The sequence below is a fragment of the Gopherus evgoodei genome, chromosome 2, assembly GCF_007399415.2.
Source record: "Gopherus evgoodei ecotype Sinaloan lineage chromosome 2, rGopEvg1_v1.p, whole genome shotgun sequence".
Classification (NCBI taxonomy): domain Eukaryota; kingdom Metazoa; phylum Chordata; order Testudines; family Testudinidae; genus Gopherus; species Gopherus evgoodei.
This window is the reverse complement of record NC_044323.1, coordinates 180,270,726-180,297,875: the sequence shown is the minus strand read 5'-3', so window position 1 is coordinate 180,297,875 and position 27,150 is coordinate 180,270,726. Positions and strand designations below refer to the sequence as shown.

General features: G+C 39.1%; 1 protein-coding gene across 11 annotated transcripts in view; it reads right to left on the bottom strand.

Annotated features, from left to right (window-relative positions):
- HIVEP1 (HIVEP zinc finger 1) overlaps positions 1-27,150 on the bottom strand; it is a 203,377-nt gene that overhangs the window by 74,108 nt on the left and 102,119 nt on the right. For all 11 annotated transcript variants that reach the window (XM_030552408.1, XM_030552406.1, XM_030552409.1 and 8 more), the window contains one exon: positions 12,874-12,927. In XM_030552408.1, the coding sequence (XP_030408268.1) occupies positions 12,874-12,927 (54 nt within the window). The remainder of the gene's footprint in view (positions 1-12,873; positions 12,928-27,150) is intronic.

The window sequence follows — 27,150 nt, the reverse complement described above, 5'->3', positions numbered from 1 at the left end:
GGGAGCTGAGAACAGTGTCAACTCCAAAAATCCATTCTGTCTGTCTCCTCCACGCTCCCTGTCACATTCCACCTCACCCCCCTCTTTTGAAAAGCACGTTGCAGCCACTTGAATGCTGGGATAGCTGCCCACAATGCACCACTCCCAACAGCGCTGCAAATGCTGCAAATGTGGCCACACTGCAGCGCTGGTAGCTGTCAGTGTGGCCACACTGCAGTGCTGGCCCTACACAGCTGTACAAACACAGCTGTAACTACCAGCGCTGCAAAACTGTAAGTGTAGACATGGCCTCAGTTGTTCTCAACAAGGAGTACACATACCCTTGAGGGTATGCAGAGGTCTTCCAGGGTTATAACAACTCATCTAGATAATTGCCTAGTTTTACAACAGGCTACATAAAAAGTGCTAGCGAAGTCAGTACAAACTAAAATTTCATACAATGACTTGTTTATACTGCTCTATATACTATATGCTGAAATGTAAGTACAATGTTTATATTTCATTTGGATTTATTTTATAATTATATGGTAAAAAGGAGAAAGTCAGCAATTTTTCAGCAATAGTGTGCTGTGACCCTATTGTATTTTTATGTCTGATTTTGTAAGCAAGTAGTTTTAAAGTGAGATGAAACTTGGGAGTATGCAAGACAAATTCAACTCCTGAAAGGAGAGGTTGAGAGCCACTGCTTTAAATGACTGGACATAGATGAGAAGAAGATGCTGTCTTGAAGCTGATAAGTCTTTTAATGTCATGACTTATATCAGCTAGAGAACATTATCAGAAGGAGTCCAGGGTGGGAGTGGGGACATAATTAAATTAGTAGGCCCAAGAAAGGTCACCCTTGGAACAAGAGACTTCCATTTAGGGTTACAGCAACTCATCTAGATAACTGTCCATTTAGCTTCTTGGTCTGGCTTAAGGAAGTCATGTCCAGCAGAGCTCCAGCCACAAAAAATGCCTTACTTAACAAGGAGAGATTGGAGACAGAAATGGCAGAGCCAGGGAAGCTCACACCCCAGAACTTTGCAGCAGCATTTTCTCATTCCTGGTACAAATACCCCAAATCCACAGAAACCTGCTGTATAGTTGCTTGAAGCCATGGTTGCAGAGCGTGATTTTACTACTCAGAGACCACCACAGGTGATGCTTTGGAAACTTGACACAGAAAACAGAAACCCAACATGACCAGTTGGTGCTGCTTTGCCTTGAAAGGAACACATTCTTCCTCTCCGTGTTATCTGATTTCTTATATATTTGCATATACCATCATGAAGAGAGGAAACAAAAAACACACCCAACTCCCCCACCCTCACCCCGAAAAACCCCCTACCTCCTACCTAAAGAGAAAACAACCTGGGGAATAGCCCGGAAGGCTGAGTGGGAGTTCAGAATTCCTGCCGCCCACAGTCTGAGACAGATCAGGACTGGGATGTTGAAAGGTGACTTGAGCTTACCAAAATGGCTGCCTCAAAATTCAGCACTTCCATGAGTCAACTATGCCAATGTGAGTGTAAAGTAAGGAAAAAGTCCATCAAGTTTAAGGACAAAAGACCGATAAATATTTGACCACCAATGTAATGCCAAAGCCTCAATGGAGCAATTCTAACATCCACTGTTAAACAAGCATGCTATAGTATATTCCAATTCAGTACATATGTTTAGCTAAAAAATCAAAATAACCTCCAAAACAACATCTTGACACCAAAATCTTTAGTCAAATGATTTTTTCCCCCTACAGACTGTTTTTTTTCTTTCCTCTCCAGTGTGCCAAATTTTGAATTGAAATCATGAAAAGAGGCATTTTATGCTAAATGTGCCCATTTAGTATTCTATGCAGGAATAACATCTCATTGCCTGGGTCACTAGATTTAAAATGCCTTTTTGTAGGAAAAAGAGTGGCCAGTGTAAGGGTCGTTAGCAAATCATTGCCGGATTTCATGAAATCCTGCCTACAGACATTTCCCCAACCATGAGTATGGAAGGGAAAAATAGAAAATAAAAGGAAAAAGTGGTTATCTAATCTTACGGTGACCAGATAGTAAGTGCGAAAAATCAGGATGGGGGCGAGGAATAACAGCACCTATATAAGAAAAAGCCCTGAATATCAGGCCATCTGGTCACTCTGTCTAAGCTTCCTCTGTACATAATGATGTTCAGCCAGAACAAGTTTCTGAGCAAATAGTCCCTGCTCCTTTCTCTTCAGTTCTTTGATACATATTTCCATTTGAAAAGCTGGGCTCAATTAGATACATATTGCCTGCAGCAATTAGGGAAAGATGAGGGCTCATATTTCATGGCAATAATGTTTAAAGATACATTAGATAGAAGACGGTGGGAACAATTTTAGCTCTAACAGATGGAACTGTACAAGTTTAAACACTAGCTCTTCCTTTTTGGGCTTAACAGAAGAGAAGAGCTTAATTCAACTACACTTTAGCAGCCAATGACGCCTTAACCAGCCAGGAAGTTAAATATGGAAGGTTAGAAGGATGACATCCACCAGGGCATGTTGCATTTATGTGTTACTGTAAAATTCCCGGCCCTGAGATCTTTGGGTTGCTGAAAGTGGCTCTTCACTAGCTGCAGATTGTTAATACTACCTCATACGCACAACTTTTTAGAAGTTTCTCATAACAAATCTTCAGCCAAGTCAGGTCACAATATCTTTCCACAAAAGGAGAATTACTTATATTTTCATCTGAGTACTCTGTTGTATCAACCATTTTAAAACACCCCTTGGCCTTTGGTGGAGGACTAACTAAATGAGCAAAAACCTGATTTAGGGAAACCTCTAGAAAGACTCAGTAATCATGTCTGAGTCCACACAAGACTGAGGAAGCTAACAGGAACCCAGAGTCCAAAATTCTGCAATGTCAGTGCTTGCTTACACCAGTTCAAGTGTGATGCAACAGGCAACCCATCTGGTCAGATATATACTCATCTAAAAGGAATGATTTTGTTCTGATCTCAGATACATGAGTGCCTCTCATGCAGTCTTTCTGTTCTCTCTAGATTCTTCTCAATTTCATTACCTTACCAGCTCACAAGGACTGAGTAAACAGGAACATTGGCAGAGCAGCACAAAGTACACAAGCATATCTGCAATCACAACAAACCAAATATCTTCACTCCAGTGTTGGTGGGGCACAAAACCCTGCTGCAGGTTTAACAATGCAGCATAGCCTTAGTTTTGGAGGATTCATTTCTTGTATACTATCAGAAAGATTTTTTTTAATGTGGGGTCTGATTCAGGACATCTGGGGCATGCTAACCTGTACAGTGTCCCTTCCAAAAAAATGTGATAGATGCATTCTGGAATCTCTCTTTTGTTGAACTGTTACTCAAAAACTTGGCTGTAATCATCAAAAAGTCAAAACACTATTACTCTAACATCACAATAATATGATAAAGTTCTCATAACAGTTTCAGAGGATGAAATTTTAATTCTAAAATTGTGAATCTGTTTATCTCCCTAACTGTCAAAACAATACCAGCTTTGTTTCGTAGAGCACCACTAAACAAAACAAAACAAATAAAAATAGGTTTCCCTCCACAATAGAAACAGCAGGTCCAGACATGGCCTTGTGGTCCAAGCAGACTTGGGAGCCAGGAACGGCTGAGTTTCAATCCCAGTATGGCAAACAAATTCACCAGCTGGTACACCGCATTGTGGCTAGGAGCAAATTGTTTTCCCCTGTGGTCCCGCTGACCAGGTCCACTTATTGTCCTGTGACTTGGCCCTCCAGCAGGGTTACCTTTGGCCTCACCCCCTTTGAGATAAACCAGGGTTTTCATCCCAAAGTCCCAAGATCTCACACCAAATCAACGGCCCTGACCCAGTCCCAATAGTCATTCCGGTCCCAGTTTGGCTGTGAGGGGAACCCAGTCCCTCCCTCTATCCTGGGTCCTAGCCCAAGGACCCTTGTAGCAACCACCAAAAGTCTGTATGGTAAGACTTCCCCAGGATCAACCCCCTAATCCCAGCTCTCAAAGCAACAAAGAAAAGGAAACTAAATGGACGAAGAACAGCACCAGCTATTCTGTCCTACCAGGATCCTCCAGCCATCTATCCTACTGCTCTGCTCACAGGTAACCACAAATTGCTTGGTTCTCTGCTCAGTTCTTTTCTGGGAGCTGAGAACGAGAGGCCTATCTACTTCCCCAGGCTAGGGCCTTCTCAGCTGAGCGCCTCCCTTTTTAAGGTTCCTGCTCCAACAGCGGCATGCCTCACAGGTGCCGCAGGGTGGCGGGAGGGGCTGCCTGAACCCAAAGATGCTATTAACCCATTCTTGCCTGGCGTGGGGTTTGTATACCCAGTCAAACCCAGCTCTAATACTGCTTCCGCCTGTGTCCTAGGGAAATTAACCATCTCCCTGTTTCTCAGCTTCCCCATCTGTAAAATGAGAATATTGAGACTTAATTAGCTACCCGACAGAGGTGGCAGGGAGCGAGGAGTAAGGCCTATCCTACTCCCACTGAAGTCAATGGGAGCTTTTTACGTTATTTCAGCGGGAGTAGGAATAAGTTTATAAAGAGCTTTGAAAATGAAAAGACCCCCTCCCCCTCCAATAAGTCAAACTTCTTAGCAGCAGCAGCAAACAGATGTCTAACAAGTCTGCTCACTCCATTTTACTCAGAATCATAGGCATTGTCTACACTTGCGGCCACACATAGGGTACGTGCAGCTACACGCCACAGTGAAAGGCGGTCCATGTCCACGCACAGCTGGGCAGGGAAGAGGCAGTGGGCAAAGGCTCCAGCAGTGGGACACTCTACTACAGCACTGTAGACATGGGAGGCATGGCTTAGGCATGCACAGAGTCAGATGGGGTATATACCCTGGGGTTCTAATGCCCTAATCGGTGCCGCACCATCTATGCTGCTATTTATACCCATGCTAGGGTATAAAGCAGTGGGTAGAGTACAGACATTCTAAGTGTGGACCTACCCATAGATTTTAATGCCAGAAGAGACTGTTATGATCATCTAGTCTGACAGCATACATAACCAATGACAATCCCTGCGTGAAGCCCGTAACTCCTATTTGTGCTACATCTTATATCTTAGAAAAATATTCCATATAGATTTAAAATCTTGTAGTCTGATGTACCAAGAATCACTTAATAGGGACTTGTATATGTGATAATTATGTACAGGAACAAAGACTTTATGAAAACAGACAAAGAAAACAAGCAACAGAATTACACAAATGATTATTAGTTTGCACTTTAAAGACGTTTAGAAATTCAAAGTTAGGCAGCTCTGTTGCAAGCAAACAGAATAAATATGTTAACTCAGGGCTTAAAAAATAAAACATTGCCAAATGAGAGCTTTTCATAGTGAATGTGGAATGGGAATTAAACCTTCAATTTGTGAAGAATTTAAGCTTTCACTTAAAATAGGTAAGTGTCTATTCTTTATGGTTGTGAAGCTAACCTACAAAAACAAAATGAATGGATCACAGTGACTAGGTTCACTTCCAGAGGCAAGGACATACTCATCAGCAAGTATAAAATAAAAAGAAGGCACTTCTGGCTACTACTACTCAGCCAAGGCGTGCGCTGCACATTTCATTAGGGCAGGAGTCGGCAAACTTGCAGAAGTGGTGTGCCGAGTCTTCATTTATTCACTCTAATTTAAGGTTTTGCGTGCCTGTAATACATTTTAATGTTTTAGAAGGTCTCTTTCTATAAGTCTATAACACATAACTAAACTATTGTTGCATGTAAAGTAAAACATTTTAAAAACCTTCTTAAGAAGCTTCATTTAAAAATTAAATTAAAATGCAGAGCCTCCTGGACTGGTGGCCAGGACCTGGGCAGTGTGAGTGCCATTGAAAATCAGCCTACCCTTGCATTAGAGTGTGTACCCAGGGATTTTTTTTTTTTAAAGGAGAACATGTATTGAATACTTAATAATAAAGAACATTATTTTTATTCATCAAACAAACTAAAGAAACTAAAACTTAACCAAACTTGTTAATTTAAAAAAAAAATCAACGAAACTTTACTTAAAAAATACAAACTTAAAAAATAAGACACAAAATACCAAATTTTTGCTGTAGTGAAAACAGAGGTATACAAAGATACAGTCAATTTTCATGATCTTTATCTTTAACCAGATAATGAGCTAACCCAAACTGACCAAAACAGATTAAGGTTTCTTCATCTTCCTGTCCTAGAGAATGAGACGTTGTGACCAGGTGTTAAGGACTTAAATTCCTCAATCACATCATTGAAATTAACTGACGAAGCCAAGTCTTGTTCAATGTACAAAATCATGAGTGAGTCGAGGCGCTGTTGGGACATTGTACTTCTTAGTTTGTTTTTTACATGTGCTAGTTTTGAAAAGGCTCTTTCACATGAACAGCTTGTAACAGGTCAGACTGCAAAGCACTGAATAGGTTTGTAAAAGGCCTGGAACATGGAAGACCAATCTGATTCCTTTAGCCAATCAAGCCACTCTCAGCTGGTGTTCGTAGTGCTACCTTTAGGAACAGATCCGTCATAACCCCGAGGCAATCCAACTTCAGCTTCCAACTCATCCAAGGACACTTTAAACTTGTTGGCAATGATTCTTATATTGTCCCTGCCAATGTCTAAGCTCAGCAGTTTTCCCATTGCAGTCACAATTTTACAAGTCTTCTGTTCAAATCACTGGTCAATGCTGGTAATCATTGAGTCTAGGAGTGGGTAAAATGAAGTTATTCTCTCCTGTTCCTCTTTTGTATCGAAGTGATGCTGGAACTCAAACGCGTCATCAATACAAGTGGACGTTTTTCTGTTCTTAACTGGGGGAAATTGATATATCATTCTCTACACACATTTTCGTACTGTCATTGAAAACAAATTGAAAATATTCTGGGCCACTTCTCATCGCAGCCAAAGAGTTACGCAAGCTTTTCACCCCTGTCACTGCAATAAATAAGTTGAGATCTGGAGCTTGAAGGGCCTTATTCACTTTTACCACCATCTGGAGAATAGGGTGCATCATGTGAAGGACAAACATGAGCTTTTATTTTAGCATCAGCAAGGCGAGTTGTTTCGATAATCTCTTGTAAAGCTTGTAAAATGATGGAGTAGTTTTGTTTTACAGCAGCCACTGCTTCTGCTCTGCATGCCCATCTTGTGTTTGACAGTGACTTCAAAATCTTCAGCTGGGATCCTACTTCTATGAAATCTTCTCCATTATTGCATGTCACATAGAAGTCTCCTCCATAAAGGCATAAAGAGTCTGAACACCACCAAAAAAATCAAAGACAGTTCTGTTTTGTTTACTTGAAGTGCACGCATCTACTAAGACGAGGTTCAAACAATGCACACAGAAGTGTACATAGAGTATTTCACTGTTTCCTTCTTTACATTTCATGTGAACTCCCGCAGTACATCCAGACATCAAAACAGACATGTTTTGTGCCATCAAAACAGACATACATCACTGATGGCCAGTCAATTTTAAGAATGCCAAGGACGTCATTTAACTGGTCAAAAATAGACTGAGGATCAACTGTTAATAGTCTCTGAACAGACAGAAAATGTTCAACTGGACTATGTTTTTCATTGTCAAAATACCGCACCACAATGGACATCTGCTCATGGTGTTCACAGTCAGTAGTGTCATCAGCAATCATTGAGACCATTTTTCCATTTAGTGAAGACACAATCTTTTGTCGTACAACGTTGTGCAAGGCCACAATTAAATCATTTTGGATGCGATTACTCAGATAGGTAGTGTTTTGAGGAGATTGTTGCACGTGCTTTGCCATTTCGGGATCATATTTTGGAGCATATTGGCAAGATTTAGAAATAAACCTTTCTCAAAATTGTCAGCTTTTTCATTGTCACCCCTGGATGGTCTCCCACCTTTCGCCAAACAGAGAACAATATCAATCAGTCGCTCCATTACACTTCGGTTATGGCATCGCTCTTCTTCTTGTTTAGACAGATAAGCCTGTTTACCTCATCAACAATACATCAATAGGTTTCCCTTCATTAAAACTTGACCACGAAGAACAGCGCAACACATGAGATTTTGACAGTTGGTGGTTTTAAAAACATTCATTAGCTATATGCCATTTTCTGAATCCCTTATCAATAAATGCTGAATCAGTGTGACTTTTGTTTGCTGCATCATTAGAGGAGAAGAAACGGCAGTAAAAGCAAAATGCTGCATCCTTTGATGAGCTATATTCTAACCACCTGTACTTTTCATACGAATCAGACTGAAAACTTTTGTTTATTCCCTATTTTACTTCTAGGAAACACGCTCAATCTAGGCTAATAAGGACCTATAGATAAGAGAGACTGGCGTTCTAATCTATTTTTTGGACTATCACAGACTGGGTCATCAGATGGAATGTCTGATGGCTTTGAACAGGAACTACACTGACCTGAACAGAGACAAATTCTGTTTCTGTTGGTCATTACTCAGTTTATTGCTCGCACTGGAACTGGTGGCAGCATTATCTTCATGTAAGTTCTTAACGAAGGAGTCCGAGATATTTGAACTACTATCAGCACATTCATTATAATTCAGTTTGTCTGCTCCTTTTCTTATCTTAACAACAAACCAATCCATATTTTAAAATTAAAAGGGGATATCATATGATTGAATTAAAACGTAAAGCCAAGGGCTTGTTATGCTATTTCAGTAGAGTACACGTAACGAAGATTACAAACACTGTAGACACTGCACTGGGCATGCCTGATGCAGCCGCTTATATAGGTCAAAGAATTTTCTAGAATGGTAGTTGGAGAGGGAGGAGAGGACCAATGGTAACGAGGTGCTGCAGTAGTGGGGTGACATGCTGCGAGTGAACGCAGACTTTCCATACATTTCTACAACATCTGTATTATGCAATTCGGTGCTTATTGCATAATACAACAATCCATACTTTAAAACTAAAAGAACGCAGCATGCGATTAAATTAAAACGCAAAGCCACTTCTTTTTTGTGTGGAGACATTAGAGCGTGCCTGGGCACACCCTGTCCGCATGCTTATGCTACTGAGTATCCAAAAGTAGTGAGGAGTCCAAAATGACTGCACTAAAACCTCAGGGCAAACAGCCTCTGTGGAGGGTGAGGTTATATATCATGGTAGATCATCAAATTCCTTTCATTTTCCTATCATCCCTTCCATCTTTCCAGATTTTATCTTGAGCTCTCTCTCTCGGTCATCCTAGGTCCCTGTTTTCCTCAGACACTGCAGTGGGCATATTGCACAGTCTATGAGTGATGAAGAGATATTGCTGTTAATGACACTCTGAGTATCTTTCCATGATTTCACACAGTGACTTTATACATGAACTGAACGGGAGAGGTGACAAGATTGAGGATTGCAGGACATCACAGATTAAAGCCCTTATTGAACACCTTACTAGTTACTGAAATATGATCAGTTCTTCTCCCTACCTCCCCATTATGGTAGGATGTCTTTTCCTTTTTAAAATGTTTTATTTTGGGAAAGCAAAATCAAACTACACACATTTTACATAGTACTTTGCCAGAATGAGGCAGACTCTATAGTATGTTGTACATGAACTACTTGAGTTCAAGACAACTCATGTTAGACCTGACTGAACACTCTATGCAAATATTCCTAATACAGACATTTCTAGTGCACCTTAATTCACACTTTTGCTGTTGGAGCCAATTCATACCTTAATGCACACAAGGGAAGTGAAAGAAGAATGGAACATTAAGAATTTTAGCCACTGACTTTTCAATGTTCAAAATTCATTCACTGCAGAGTTAGCTAAGCTTAGTATGTAAGGCTGGAACAGTGTCTGGAGATGCTGACAGTATCTGTATTCACTATGTGCTTTCTTGCCAGTGATGAGCAACAATACTTTGTACTACTTTAGCTCTTTTAATTCACGGATTTGAAAGCACTTACCAAACATTAATGAATTAAGGCTCTCAGTATCCTATGAGGCAGATATTACTATTATTTCCATTTTACAGACGGAGACAGAGAAGTAGGGTGACTTGTCCCAGGAGACACAGTACGACTGTGATGAACCTGTATTATTAGAACCTGATAAGTCCCGTGCTTCAGTTACAACAGCAAGCTTCCTTTCCTAAGTTACGCTGGAGTTCAATGTATTGCATAAATTAATTTTTTTTTCATTTGAATTAAGTATGATCAAACTGTTTCTTCTCTCATTTATATGTAACATAATCAGGTCCAAGATATTTTTTTGTAAATTAAAAAGTCTTGGTTTTTCAGTTGTAGCTTTATTCCAAATACTATTAAAATTATCTTAATACTTAGGAGCCTCAGTCATGTACTAGGATCCCATTGTATAGGCACTGTATAAACAGAACAGAAACATGGTCTCTGATCCCAAGAGCTTACAATCTAAGTGCAACACAAGAAACAACAGGTGGATACAGACAGACCCATGGCAGAGTACAAGGAAACAACGAGACAGTATTGGTCAGCTGGACAGGCAGTGGTCTCAGCACATCAGCAGCCTAACCGTTGTCATGGATTTTGTACAGCTCATGGCAAAGAAAAGTTTTAAGAAGTGATTTGAAGGAAGATGATGAGTTAGTTTTGCTGATGTTACAGGGAGCTCCTCCAAGTGAGGAAAGCCACATGGGAGGAAACATAAAAGTTCTTGTTTGAAATTTAACAAGATGACAATAGGGTGCATTATGTGTCAACCAGAGACAGGGGCTGACCTTCCTATAGTGAATGAGAGATGATATGAAGAGTGGGGACATGCTGTGAACATGTAAGGGCCCATAGGTAGAGAAATAGGTCTACAAATATTGCTATTCTGCTTAATTTTTCTCCCTGTCTTTGATAAAAAAAAAAGATCTATTACAATTTTCTTCTTATTTTGACTACTTTACATAGTGAAAACAAGGTGTATTTAGCACAAACTCTTTTTGTGGCTTTTTCCACACCACACTAATCATTTATAAATCTGATCACTGGCAAATTACCGTCAGCTGAAAAAACAGTATGTATAACCACGTCATGAAAACATTTTCCTCTACAAGCAGGGTATGTAAATTACAATATTACCAAAAACAGTAGTTGGCTTGTAAGTTTGTGGAATTTATTACTCTATTTATTTTAAATAGGAAAGACACTTATCTAAGGAATCTCTAAACTGAAAAGACCATTTGGTAATTTAGATACAAAAGAACTGAAAGAAGGAAAGAAACACTTTAGGTGAATTTGTGTATATTTCACTTTGTTTCATCATCATTATATAAAAGCTTCTGTATTTTAAATTACTTTTTCAGTTTTATACAAATATTCTTTTTAATCTTTCAATATCCGTAAGAATTTGATTGCTTCTTCAAATGATATCCATCAGAATCTAGCTCATATTACCAACTGGTTCACCTAGGTACAATATATAGACAAACCATAAAATAAATAATAGTTTTTCTAAGAGGAAAAGTGCATTTCTACTCTGTAAAGAGACTTTGTTAAAAATGGTAGCAGATGGTTCTCCACTTATTGTCTCAATTATTTCCATATCAAATTCTGTAACTGACAGTCTCACAAACTTGGTCTAAAAGCTGAAAGTCAAGTCACTACCAATAGTAGATTCTGAAGGCCAAATGTTGTCATCACTTGGACCTCTGTAACCACATCATCTTCAAACTGTACCCTCAGTTACACCTTGGCAACCCTATTGCCTTCAGTCAGGCTGTACAGGTGTAACGAGGCGCATAATTTCAGCTATGCCAGCTGCATGCATGCCCCTGGACATAGTTAACATTTTGGTTGATTATGCCTAGTTTACTCTCCCAGAGCTGTACTGCTTTTAGACTGCAAGATTGACAATAAAAAAAAATTGTGTTTTTATCACTTAAATAAGCAGTTATAAACTGATCTGAAGATACACAGGGATCTAGGATCTACTAAATAAGAATGTGCCAGAAGTGATTAAAGTTTAGTATAAAGTCTGAATTGTGGAAATGGAAGAGTCTCTAAATTTGAAAAGGATACTCAAATATAGCACTACAGCTTTAAGCTTGATGATTTTATCATTTAATCATTTATTTTTGTTTTTTTCACCCTTTACAAATATTTGGTGAAATGTCAAGGCCCTGATGCAGAACAACAAAAGCTTGCATCCAACTTTTCCTAAAAAGGCCCTCTGGTTGCTTCTCTTCATACTAAAAGTTTTTGTTTCTTCCACTGATTGAACCTGTTCTTTGCAAACATTAGTTAGGATACAACACCACCTCTATGATGTAGGCAAATGTAATCTCTATTTTGCAGACAGGCTATCAATAAAGTCTGAAACTATGATCTGTAAAAAAATTATGAAACTTGTATAAAAAAATAAGCAACTCTGTTCCAGGCAACATCAAAGATTCATCAAACTGTCCACCACCTGCAACATGTCAGATAACACTTTGAACACACTATCAAGGAGGAGGAGAACGCCTTTAACATTTGACACAAAGCACCAATCTCCTATGCTACTGCTGTCAGCCAACCTTACATGACCATTAGTCTCTGCCACACAGATTTCATCTGTCAGAGGTCATCTGTATTTTAAAACAACTGATAAGTGTCCTCTCATAATCCATATAAACCAATCACAGGTTGATCATCATGGATAGAAGATAGTTATTAATAATCAATTAACGCATAGTATGAGCTGAAATGTCAGTACAGATTTAACTTTATTCACCTCAGCAGTTAAAGTCATTGGGACAACTCAAGTGGTTAAATTTAAGCAAGTATTTGTTAGCATGATTGGGTGTTAGCATAGCATTTGCTCTACAGTCATGCATTCTATTGGCTTATCCCTAAACCCAGCTAAATCAAAGGGAGACTTTCCACAGACTTCAAAAGGCTTTGATCAGCTTTGCCATGAATGGCTTTTGCTTTTTTACCTTTCTGCTGGTCTTCTGTCTCATTAAGTTCTTTTTGTGCTTCTTCAATTTTGTCTGTTTAAGAAAAAAATTACATCATATTAAAATATAAAATAAAGTTGTAAAAAAGTCATTTCTTGAAAATATCTGCTTGGTGTTAATATGCTAACTACTTCCTTGGATTATCTCAGACATTTACAGGCAATATATCATTCACATGTAAATAAATATATCGTGTAAGTCATACAAGACATTATAATAATACTGCCAAGTAAAATCTTACTGTGTTGTACTAGCACCTACATTTGCTAAATTGCTACTGATATATTAACATACACAGAACAAGAACTACAGGAATAAAAGCATCGCTATGGGATATGCAGTTGATAAGTAAACCACAACATGTTCACATTATCTGCAGTAACTCATGTAGCCCAATGGACTACATAAAAAAAATAGACATTAATGTGAATTACTGACATATAAAACATTTTAACACATCTTAGAAAACATCAAGTGCTGTTAAAATGTTACAATGTTATTACAGCACTAAGGATTATGGTAATATAAATCACAAACAAGATTTGTTTTTCCATGCATATTGATGTGGGTAGAACCAAAAGGCCCAACAGCGCTTCCCCATGGTAAAGCCCAAGGACAAGGCAAAGGGATGGAAATTGTTCCATTAGCTGTGTGTGGTTTATCCAACTATGGAACTGTCCTACATAACCCATGGACAAGCAGGAGGGCCATCTGTGCAGAGAACCTGTGCCTTCCTGCTAGCTGTGCTCTCAGCAGCCCACCGCTACCAGGGATCCCTTTGGAGCCATAGTGGCAAGGCTTCTGGAGTGAGCATCAGTACCATGACACCTCATCATGTGTGCGCACAAGAGGGGATGGGGAGTAGTGGGAAACTAATACAACCTTGAGATGTATTTATTTTTTGTACTGAACTGTGATGGATGTGCAGGTGGAGGAAGACACACATTTCCTTGGCCAGCCTCCCTACCTGCAGATCTACGGTCCTACAAACAGCCCTCCACGTGCTCTGTGGGAAAAGAGGTGGTGGTGAGGAATGCTGTTGTAGAAGTAGCTGAGCCTGTAGTCCACAAGGGAGCAGGGAATCTGCACATACATCTCTTCCCAAGGAAGACTGCAGGAACCCAATCAGGTTCAAAAACTTCCATTCTAGGTATAACTATACCTCAGTCTCATCTTAAATAAGACATACTACTGTGGAAGTTAATCTCAGTTCTTCTGCATCTGTGATGTAGTATCTTTTCCATGCATTCTACATAAATCTTATAGATGCATATAACACCTTAGGGAGTCAGTCTGTTTTTTAAATTTAATATCCCCAAATATGAAACAACACACACACACACGGGTAAACTTGGACATTCCTATGCAAACACACAAAACAAAGTAACTGAAGATATGAACCAATTCAGGTTTTACGTATCTATCAAGACCTGAATTCAGATTATAGCATTTAGACACGAGGTAAAATTTTCAAAAGCATTTAAGTGATTTAGGAGGCCAAGTCCTATTGGACAGCCCATAGTTGGTGGTGAGGCAGAACTCCACTGCTGCAGAGGAATCACTGAAGCTCTCTGGCTGTACTGGTGAAGTGCATTGAAAGGGTGTAGTACACTCAGATCTCTTGATTTTCACACTGGAGGGATGGAACCTTAGCTCTGGATACTCCTCACCCTCTTTCAGGTAAGTTGTTCTTGGTGGGGAGAATCTTGGTAGTAGCTAGTGTACTCTCAAGAGAACAGGAGCTGCAGTTCTGGTTGGCCTTACCTCCTCCCACTACCCAATGTGAGGTCATGTAAGTGTCCACCATAATCTATCCCTTAGTGAACTTTTCCATGACAGACTCTGCCTTCTTACTGTCTTTCCCAATATCTGAGACACAAAACAATAACACACCATAAAGATTTGTTATGGTTGGCTCACTGGCACTATTTGTAAATAACTGATGTAACAGCCTGCAGTTATTTTTCAAAATTTTTTTTTTAATTTTGAAAAAAATTTAAAGGAAGAGAACTATAATACAAATACTCTTTTATGGGTTTGGAAAGTAAGTGCTGTACGAGTTATTCCATCTTGTACTTTTAGCTCTCAAAACTAACAAGACACAGGATTTATATTCACTATGCACACAGAGGCCCGCTCCTTCAAACATTTACACTTCCGAGTAACATCACTCCTGTAAACAGTCCCAGACAATACAATGGGATAGCTTGTGCACATTTAAAGGACTGATCCCCAAATTTATATCAAATTAAACAGCCGAAAAAGACTACAACTGTAGTCTTGCAGGCGAACTCCTGCCCCCATTTAGGTCAATGGGTTTTTGTCATTGACTTTAATGGGAGCCAGATGTGACCCACAGCCTGCAGCAGAAAGTTTTATTTAAAATTTGTTATTCATTTAGCTGTGATTAGTTGCTTACCATAAACATTAGCAAACCAGAAAACAGTGATTTGGAAGCATATATCATACATATTAGATGCTTGTAGATACTCAAAAATTAAGTACATTACATATAAAAGATTGTCTCAAAACCAAATCAACTTTCAGTAATTTATATAGAGGGCCTGATCCTGTGAGGTGCTGAGTGTCTCCTTCGAGTGGGAGGTGAGGGTTGTCAGCAGCTTATAGCATCAGGCCCCCAATGATGAATCTATTGCAATAGGCAGCATTAAGGAGTTGTTCACATATATAGTCATGCTGACTGACTTTATACAATACAGAATTTATATACTTATATCTTCTCAGAGTTGGATATAACTGAAAGGTACCCTGTTTTTATTTTAATGCTTTCCCCTGGGAAAAGATCTGTCAAAGACAATTACTAAAAAAATGTAAAATATGAAGCATCAAAGGTGCAGTTTTTATACACCCCTTTCACGATTGCTTTCATGGAAGAGAGAAATACAACCTCTTTGACAATCTCATTTTACTGTTCTTCTAAAGATTATTTCTTTAATTACTTAAAAACTATTCAAGATAGTTAAGTTCCAGGCAGACTGTGAAGAGCTACAAAAGGATCTCTCAAAACTGAGTGACTGGGCAATAAAATGGCAGATGAAATTCAGTGTTGATAAATGCAAAGTAATCCACATTGGAAAACATTATCCCAATAATACTTATAAAATGATGGGGTCTAAATTAGCTGTTACCACTCAAGAAAGAGATCTTGGAGTCATTGTCGATAGTTCTCCAAAAACATCCACTCAATGTGCAGCAGCCACCAAAAATGCAAACAGAATCTTGGGAATCGTTAAGAAAGGGATAGATAAGATAGAAAATACCATATTACCTCTATATAAATCCATGGTACACCCACATCTTGAAAACTGCGTACAGATGTGATCGCCCATCTTAAAAAAGATATATTGGAATTGGAAAAGGTTCAGAAAAGGGCAACAAAAATTATTAGGGGTATGGAACTGCTCCGTATGAGGAGAAATTAATAAGACTGGGACTTTTCAGCTTGGAAAAGACGACGACGAAGTGGGGATATGATAAAGGTCTATAAAATCATGACTGGTGTGGAGAAAGCAAATAAGGAAGTGTTATTTATTCCTCAAAACACAAGAACTAGACATCACCAAATGAAATTAATAGGCAACATGTTTAAAACAAACAAAAGGAAGTATTTTTTCACACAATGCACAGTCAACCTGTGGAACTCCTTGCCAGAGGATGTTGTGAAGGCCAAGACTAACAGGGTTCAAAAAAGAATTAGGTAAGTTCATGGAAGATCGGTCCATCAATGGCTATTAGACAGGATGGGCAGGGATGATGTCCCTAGCCTTTGTTTGCCAGAAGTGAGGAACAGGCAACAGGAAATGGCTCATTTGATGATTACCTGTTGTATTCATTCGCTCTGGGGCACCTGGCATTGGCCACTATCAGAAGACAGGATACTGGGCTAGATGGACCTTCAGTCTGACCCAGTATGGCTACTCGTATGTTCTTATGTACTTAACAGTTGAAGCACTAAGATATTTTATTAATATCTATATGACACACTTTAAAGTATATTACATCACTGGGATTCACAGGCAATCCGGAAATGAACACTGTCTACATTCTTCCAGCCCTGACTGGTATTTGCGAACCAGATAATCTTTAAGATTCCTGAGATGTTAATTAGCAATCCAAAACAGTAAGTGGGCTATCTACCTCATTTCCCCATATGATTTGGCATATACACAGCACATAAGACATAATGTTTGCCTTTCTTCAGATAATTTAGCAGGTTTTCCATCTAAATGTATATTTGAATATACTAAGAGCTACAAAATTGCATTCTATTTAGATCTTCAGGAGGACTATTAAGAAGTATTAAGTGCATTCTGTTTTCCTTATTTCAAATAAATTATAACAAGTGCCCATCAGAAATTCCTAACCACTTGTAGCATAGTCTGTTACCTTAAGCAATGAGAAGCTGATAATCGAAATAACAACTAGGTAACTACACATTTTGCATGCAGTCAAGACATTTTTTTCACTTCCTGCAAGTCCCGCTATATCCTTCAATAACTTATTATAACTTTTGCATACAAGTGTTTCTTTGCAACATACACATCAATACAGATGAGTTTCAAGCATTCTGAACTTAGAAAAACTTAAATATTGTACTGACAGACAGCCACTCTGAAATACTACAAGGAGTCCAGTGGCACCTTAAAGACTAACAGATTTATTTGCCCAAATAAATCTGTTAGTCTTTAAGGTGCCACCAGACTCCTCCTTGTTTTTGTAGATACAGAGTAACACAGCTACCCCGGATTCTGAAATACTAAACAGAGTGGCCAAACAAGCAAGAATAATGCAACACAAAATTCACTTCCATCACATATTTGACAAGTGCTGTTTAATTTTTAATTGTAATTATAAATTTTAATTATTAAGATTTAATTTTAACACTTCATAACACTTTACTACAGCACTCTTACTAAATCTTTGCTGAGAAGTGAGAACGAGAAGCTTCCAAATTTGTTTGTACTTGAGGTGTATGGATTAGCATGGGTCTAATTTACTAAAAATTTCATTGAGTACTACATGTTTGCAGCAATACTTACCAGACAGATACCTTTACTAATCATGTATAGAACACTGCAAATGTTCATAGCATTTTATAAAACTGAACAAGGTATGTACCTGGCCTCAAGGATTTTACACTCTGAGACCTAGTCTACACCTAAAACGTATATCAGCCTAGCTACATCGTGCAGGGCTGTAAAAAATTCCATGCCCTGCATGCTGCCAGTCTGGGGTTCCGGCCACCAGCCATGCTCAGCCCGCTGCTGGTGTGAGGTCCCGGCCACTGGCCTCGCTCAGCCCAGACTGGCAGCGAGCTGAACAGGGCCTGGAATCCTTGTCTGGGGTTTCAGCCACCAGCACCGCTCAGCCTGCTGCCGGTCTGGGGTCCAGCTGCTGACCCTGCTCAGCCCGCTGCCAGTCTGGAGTTCCATCACTCAGCTGACAGGTGGCTGAGCGGAGCCACTGGCCGAGACTTCAGACCGGCAGCGAGCTGAGTGGCTCAGTCTGCTGCCAGTCTGAGGTCCTGGCCGCTGCCACCACTCAGCCCAGTGCCGGTCTGGGGTTCCGTCTGCAAGCTCCTGCCAGCCAGGATCCCGGCCACCGGCCCTCCTCAGCCCACTACCAGCCTGTGATTCTGCTCACCCAGGCTGGCAGGAGGCTGAGCGGGGCTGGTGGCTGGGACCCTGACTGGCAAGGGGCCGGCAGCCGGCTGAGTGCTGCCCGCACCCAAGACTGGCAGCGGACTGAGCCACTCAGCCGCGTGCTAGCCCCTCTCAGCCTGCCACTGGCCCCCTCAGCCCACTGCTGGCTGAGTGAATGGAACCCCAGACCGGCAGCAAGCTGAGCAGGGCCAGCGGCTGGACCCCAGACTGGCAGCGGGCTGAGTGGTGCTGGTGGCTAGAACGCCAGAGAAGGATCCCAGGCAAGGATCACACTAAATTGATAATATCTGCATTTTAATTTTATTTTAACTGAAGCTTCTTAAATATTTTTAAAACCTTATTTACTTTAAATACAGGAATACTTTATTTATATAATATAGACCTTCTACAAACCTTAAAATGTATTACTGGAACACGAAACCTTAAATTACAGGGAACTTGGCACACCACTTCGGAAAGGTTGCCGACCCCGGGTCTACACTATGGCACTACAGCAGCACAGTTACATTGTTTTAGCTGTGTTGCTGCAGCGGCAGTATCATAAACACGGTCTAAGGCACTAATTCTCAAACATCTGACAGACAAGTGTGAGAGGAATTACGTCCCTTTAATGACAAAACCGTATACCGTACTGTATCTTTTATACATTTATAACCATTAGTTCTTGTCTATACTGAGAAACTGCATTGTGTTTAAAAATGTATTAGCTAACACATTTTAATTAACATGATGTTACATATGATTTTACCCTAAGCGGGATTCCTACTGTTAACCACTACTAGATAACGTGTTGCTTCTGTCAACACCAGAAACTAAGCTGTATTTAACATCAAATTAGTTAAAATGTGCTAGCTAACACATTTTCCATCTGTAGATATGGCCTCAGGATACGTCTGATAAAACAATATATTCTGCTTTTTCAATGATAGGAATAATTGGTTTACTGTGAAGGTTTGTGGAGTTAGATTACATAATATATTTTCAAGGTCTGCACAAAAGTTATAAATATTTCTTCTCTATTTTTCTTTAGAAAAGCATCAGGTGTACTAAAAATCACATTAATAATTTAATGTCATTTTCATAGATTCTAGTCTGACCTGCTGTAAAAAACAGTCCACAGAACTTCCCCAAAGTAATTCCTAGAGCAGATCTTTTAGAGAAAACATCCAATATTCATTTATACCCACCATGAACTTGGTAAGTTGTTCCAATAGTTAATTACTCTTAATGCACGCCTTACTATCTCTGAATTTTTCTAGATTCAACTTCCAGCCATTGCATCGTGTTATACCTTTCTCTACTAGACTAAATAGCCCATTATCAAATATTTATTCCTTGTTTAGATACTTATAAACTGTGATGAAGTCACACCTTAACCTTTCTGTTAAGCTAAATAGATTGAGCTCCTTGAGTCTATCGCTATAAGGCATGTTTTCTAATCCTTTAATCATTCTCGTGGCTATTCTCTGAACTCTCTGTAGTTTATCAATATTCTTCTTGAATTGTGGACAGCAGAACTGTACACAGTATTCCAGCAGCAGTCCCACCAGTGTCAAATACAGAGGTAAAATAACCTCTTTACTGCTACTTGAGATTTCCTTGTTTTGGCATCCAAGGATCGCATTACCCCTTTTTCAGAGTCTCTGTTTCCCAGGATAGTGTCTTCCATCCTCTAAGGACGGCCTACATTCTTTGTTCCTAGGTATATACATTTACGGTTAGCCCTCTCACCCACAGATTTAGACAAGTGCTTGGGTCCTGCTCCCCCTTGAGAAGCACACCCCAGGGCTGGCCTCTTAATAGATTTTCACTCTTCACTGGTACCTCTCCTTATTTTAGTCACATTGTAGTACAAATACACCATCAATATCAAGATACAAAAACTATATTTAAAATCTGAGCAGGCAATGGCAGCATTAGCTCTTATATCATTGCCAGGAGAAAACATTTAGCTCCTTATAGACCTGCTTATCTTGACTCTAGTAAAACAAAACCAAAAACCATTTCACGACCACTGCTTTGACCAGAATAATCCTGCTAACAAATGCATCTGATTTTCTTCTTGCTTTAGGGAATTGGATACAGCACCCTCTTAAAATGTGTTTCACTAGTGAACTACTACTTCTGCTGCATTTTTATTCAATACCACAGCTGTCATTTGTAAAACACAGTTTAGAAAATTATTACATACAGTATGGATTACTTGATACAAAATTTAGGAGAGAATTCTTATTAAGATAACATCTTTCTGCCCATCAACCAAGGCTTTTATATTCCCTCATCACGTAGTGTTTGAGCACCTGTGAGATATACTCACCTGTTAAAATTGGAAGTATCAAGTCAATCACACATTAGTACAGCAAAAAGATTCAGGTGAGTTAACTGAAACTTTCAATTGTATTCATTATCCAGCATTTTCATTAAACATCACTCCCTAGGCAATAAATACCATTTTACTTCTCAAATTTATGTTATTAAAAATAACTTGGTTTTCTAATAAAGCCATCTTTATTTGACAAGCATCCAACATAAAGATCATTCCGTGTCAGATTCCATCTTCAGCAGCACAAGCTATAGCTAAGTATCAGAGGGGTAGCCGTGTTAGTCTGGATCTGTAAAAGCAGCAAAGAATCCTGTGGCACCTGGGACTATTTCTTATAGAGAAAAGAAAAATAAGTGTGGACATAAGGCTATACAACATAAGGAAAGATAACGAAGATAGACCAGGAATTCTTTTCCCTCTGTCTCATAAGAACAAACCAAGCTTCTTGTATACCAGGCCATTGTTATCCCTGCTCTCTTGTACGTTGCCAAAACCTAGGTCATGTACAGCAGACACCTTAAGGTTCAGACCTTAAGGTGGCCATCCTGCAGCAAAAAAACTTCAGGACCAGACTTCAAAGAGAAACTGCTGAGCTTCAGTTCATCTGCAAATTTGACACCATCAGCTCAGGATTAAACAAAGACTGTGAATGGCTTGCCAATTACAAAACCAGTTTCTCCTCCCTTGGTTTTCATACCTCAACTGCTAGACCAGGGCCTCATCCTCCCTGACTGAACTACCTCATTATCTCTAGCTTGCCTGCATATATATACCTGCCCCTGGGAATTTCCACTACATGCATCTGACGAAGTGGGTATTCACCCACGAAAGCTCATGCTCCAAAACGTCTGTTAGTCTATAAGGTGCCACAGGATTCTAAGCTACAGCTAAAACATTATATTCTATCAACAGAGAGAACTGCCATCTTCAGATATATATGGTATTTTCCTTGAAAGTCACTTGTATTCTATTCTGTATATGTTCTTATACATTACTCATCAACATAGTACGAGCACCTTCCAGTTATCTATTAAACTAATATCTGGTATATGTTGATTGTGCTCTTATCCTCTCCCCAGGGGAGAAGTGTATGCAGTGAAGTGTCTTGTTTTGATAGGGTTGTGTGTTTGTTTTTTGGGGGGATTTGAGGGGGGTTATTTTTTAGAATATGCATTTTCCTATGAAAAGGCAAGGTTGAAGAAATGTGTCTTGCACTTGAATGTGGTGAGGTTTGTAAAGGAACAAGTTAATCTATGAGCGAGTAGGTGTAGTATCTGTAAGTGCTGTAAATCCCTTGTACTGAAGATTGTTTTGCTAGTCCAAAACTCCCACCACTACCTTCCTGCCACAGAATCCAACCCTCTGAAATAGACAATTAGAAATAAAAACATCTTGAACTTGCTCCATCACAAATCTCATCAGATCCAAGTGCAAGACACGCTTCTTCAACCCTGTCTTCTCTAACATAGCAACATGCATATTAAAAGAAAAATTTACCATCCAAAACACAGACCCCGAAACAAACAAAGCCCTAACAAAACAAGACACTTCACTGCATATACTTCCCCCCCTGGGGAGAAGATAAGAGCACAATTAACACATGCCAAACATTAGTTTAATACATGACTGGAAGGTGCTCGTAGCATATTGATAAGCACGGTATAAGAACATATATTAAATACTTTAAAGTCAAACGTCTGTCTGAAAGTGCTTTACCTAATAGTGCTACAAGTAACATCCATGATTATTGTAACTAGAAGACTACATTGGACAATAATTGCCCCTATTTTTCAGGTTTGTGAACTGGACACTGCTTTTGTATATTGTCAGTTTCACCGGTTCCCCATACATTCAGTTGTCTCTCACCACGTGGATCTTTCATGCAGCAACAGAGAATGAAAATAAAGTTCTTACAAATGAGACAGTATGTTTTGATCCTAAAAATTGGCAGGCAGATTCAGAGAAGGTTTAATTGCTGAAACTACCTATTATAAATGTTTAAGTATTAATATTTTGAGTTGAATGTGTTTCTTTAGGTGTAAAGTATTCTACCAGCCAGTATCTATTTGATCAGTGACTTATCAGACAAAAGTATTTCAGGAAAATTTTCATGAACCTTTTTCTTATTGTTGACTTTGAACACTAGCAACATATTATGTGTCCTAAATTATTGTCATTTAAAAATTAAAATAATAAAATAAAAATTCAACACTTCACTCATTTTTATTTTAAGAAATGCTTTGTATTTTTAAAAAGAGGTTTGATTATGTTAAATAACATGCTTTATAATTTTCAGATTAAATGTACATAAGCAGTGAACATACGTACCACATTAGTGAAACATTCAGTGCCGTAACTGTGTATATATTAAATGTAATACACAAAGGCTCCAATCTTACAATCGTGCGTGTGTTACTTTAAGCATAAGACACAAAGTGAGTGGGGTGCTATCTTTTATTGGACCCAACTTCTGCTGGTGAATGAGACAAGCTTTTGAACTACACATAGCTCAGTGGGACTTGTGCATAAATTATACATGTGTTTGAAAAATCAGGTCCAAAGTCAATCCTCCACGCTGGGAAAATAATCACCTCCACAGTGTTATCTTATATTGATACTATTTGAATTTTTATACTGTTTGAACTGATTATTAAACTTGCTCAAAATAGGCTGACAAAGATAGATCGATCCTTGGATGATGACTACTTGCATCACTAGGTTAGAAAAATAAAAAACAAACAAACCCAAAGAATTAAGTACCTTCTAATCTGTGGGGACAACCAAAATCCACAGTTACTATCAAGCAAACCACTCAGAAGTAAAGAAGGTGAAAGATCAACAGCTGAATCACCTGTTGAAGGCATCCTTTTACATTGTATGAATAAGTATATTATGTAATCACTTTATTTTTCCTTACACTGAAGGATAGCGACTATCCCAGTAGTGCCACAAAACAAGGCATTACTATGTTTACCCCAGATATTAGCCATGACACAAGACAATTATTTTTTATTTATAGCTGTTTCAATTATATAACCAAGTACAAATAATGATAGCGATAGTGTCTGCACTTGCAGAGTTTCCAATCAACAAACTACTGAAATAATTACTACACTGCTATGTTGATATTCTACACAGAAAGCCAAATATTACCTATATACATAGAACTGAATGATCATTGTAGATAACATGTTCTTAATAATATAAGTTGCTAGCAGAGCTACTATTCAACCTTTAATTTGTGCTTTATATGCTCTCTCTCTATAACTCAATACAGGACTTTTTTTTAAAGGAACAAAATAGAAATAGTATGAAAAAGGTAAATAAAAAATAACCGAAACCATAAGGGGCAAGTTGTTCCACTTACATCTAAAGAAATCAAAGAAAAAAACACAAGTGTCCATTCTAGATTCTGACAGGGAAATGGCTGAAGTAAACAAAGGCTGGTGATTTCTTAGCCAATTCATGGAATGACAAGATATCATTAGTACAGGTCTATGGCAGGGGTTATACTGCAGGCAAGTTGTGGAGGTATCAGTATTTTTCTTTTTTAAATGATGTATCTCAGTTTATTTGATTCATACTATTCTAACTACACGGATTTGATTTTAAAGGGGCTTTTAGAAAGAACATGAAGGAAACTAATCAATTACTAAAGATAAAATAGGTGAGGGGGAAATATTTCAAGGGTCACTAAGGGCTTGTCTACATCAGAAAGTTGCAGCGCTGGTGAGGGAGTTACAGCGCTGCAACTTAGGAGGTGTACACATCTGCAGGGCACCACCAGCGCTGCAACTCCCTGTTTGCAGCGCTGGCCGTACTCCCGTTTTGTCTCGGGTGTAGAGGATCCAGCGCTGGTGATCCAGCGCTGGTAATCAAGTATAGACACTTACCAGCGCTTTTCTTGACCTCCGTGGAATAAGCAGGTATCCCAGCATCACCGAGGAAGCCTCTGATAATCAAACTGGTCTCCTTCCCCAGCTTGCTCTCGCGTTCCCCGAACCCCGAGCAAGCAGGTCTCCTTCCCTGAGGTTTGCTGGGTGGTTCGGGGAACGCGAGAGCAAACCGCGGGGAAGCTGGTCTCCTTTCCCGGTTTGCTCTCGCGTTCCCCGAACCCCCCTTGAAGCCGCCCAACAGCGCTGCAGTGTGGCCACATCTAACACCACTTGCAGCGCTGGTTGCTGTAAGTGTGGCCACTCTGCAGCGCTGGCCCTATGCAGCTGTACTAACACAGCTATAACAACCAGCGCTGCAAAATTTTAGATGTAGACATGGCCTAAGAGAACAAATGGCTTCTTGATTGGGAGGCACCTAACTGCCTGCCTCTGCATAGGTTAACAAGTTTATATTTTTCCAAGGCTGGGGCCTAAGATCAAAGGATTGATTAAAAAAAAACAAAACCTGCCTAGAGAAGATAGGGAGGGGTGAGCGATCAGCAACTGCTAAGGGGGAGACCCTGCAGGAGAGATACTGAGGGATAGCCTACACTGCAAAGCTTTTGCCAGCATAGCCCATTAATGGAAATACAGTTCATACTGGAAAACAGTATGTATTTTGTATCATTAATAGGGCTGTCAAGAGATGAAAAAAATTAATTGCGCAATTAATTGAGCTGTTAATAATAGAATACCATTTACTTAAATATTTGTTTAAATATTTTTGGATGTTTTCTACGTTTTCAAATATATTGAATTTATTTACAACACAGAATACAAAGTTTACAGTGCTCACTTTAATTACAAGTATTTGTACTATAAAAACCAAAAGAAATAGTATTTTTCAGTTCACCTCATACAAGTACTGCAGTGCAATCTCTTTATCATGAAAGTGAACTTACAAATGTAGAATTATGTACAAAAAACCTCTGCATTCAAAAATAAAACAAGGTAAAATTTTAGAGCCTGCAAGTCCACTTAGTCCCACTTCTTGTTCAGCCAATCGCTCAGACAAATAAATTTGTTTATATTTGCAGGAGATAATGCTGCATCCTTTTTGTTTACAATGTCACTTGAAAGTGAGAACAGGTGTTCTCATGGCACCGTTGTAGCTGGTGTTGCAAGATATTTAAGTGCCAGATGTGCTAAAGATTCATATGTCCCTTCATGTTTCAACCCGTATTCCAGGTAACGATCCAAAGCAGTGCAGACCAATCAACGCATGTTCATTTTCATTATCTGAGCAAGATGCCACCAGCAGAAGGTCGATTTTCTTTTTCTGTGGTTCAGGTTCTGTTGTTTCCGCATCAAAGTGTTGCTCTTTTAAGATTTCTGAAAGCAAGCTCCATGCCTCATGCCTCTCAGACTTTGGAAGGCATTTCAGATTCTTAAACCTTGGGTTGAGTGCCATAGCTATCTTTAGAAATCTCACATTGGTACCTTCTTTGTGTTTTGCCAAATCTGCAGTGCAAGTGTTCTTAAAATGAATAACATGCTGGGTCACCCTCCAAGACTGTTATAACAGGAAATATATGGCAAAAAGTGGGTAAAACAGAGAAGGGGACATACAATTCTGCCCCAAGGAGTTCAGTCAGAAATTTAATTAAGGCTTATTTTGTTAATGAGCGTCATCACCATGGAAGCATGTCCTCTAGAATGGTGGTTGAAGCATGAAGGGGCATGCGAATGTTTAGCATATCTGGCACACAAATACCTTGCAATGCCGGCTACAAAAGTGCCACGCAAATGCCTGTTCCCACTTTCAGGTGACATTGTAAATAAGTGGGCAGCATTATCTCCCTTAAATGTATCCAACCTTTTTGTCTTAGCAATTGACTGAACAACAAGTAGTACTGAGCGGACTTGTAGGCTCTGAAGTTTTACACGACTGCACTCAAAAACAAAACAATGCATCAAAAAATAAATAAATCTATATTTGTAAGTTGCCTTTTCACGACAAAGAGATTGCACTACAGTACTTGTATGAAATGAATTGAAAGATACCATTTCTTTTATCATTTTTATATTTGTTAGGAAAAAGAATATATATTTTGATTTCAATTACTACACGGAATACAATATATATGAAAATGTAGACAAACATTCAAAAATATTTAATAAATTTCAATTGGTGTTCTACTTTTTAACAGTACAATTAAAACTGCAATTAATTGTGATTAATTTTGAGTTAATTATTTTGTCTCCTGTTCATTTCATATTGCATGAGATGTAAGTATCGGTTGTGACAAAGGTAAATTATAAGACAGGTGGAACTGATAAAACTGAAAAGCCTTTGAAAAATTGACAGCCACCC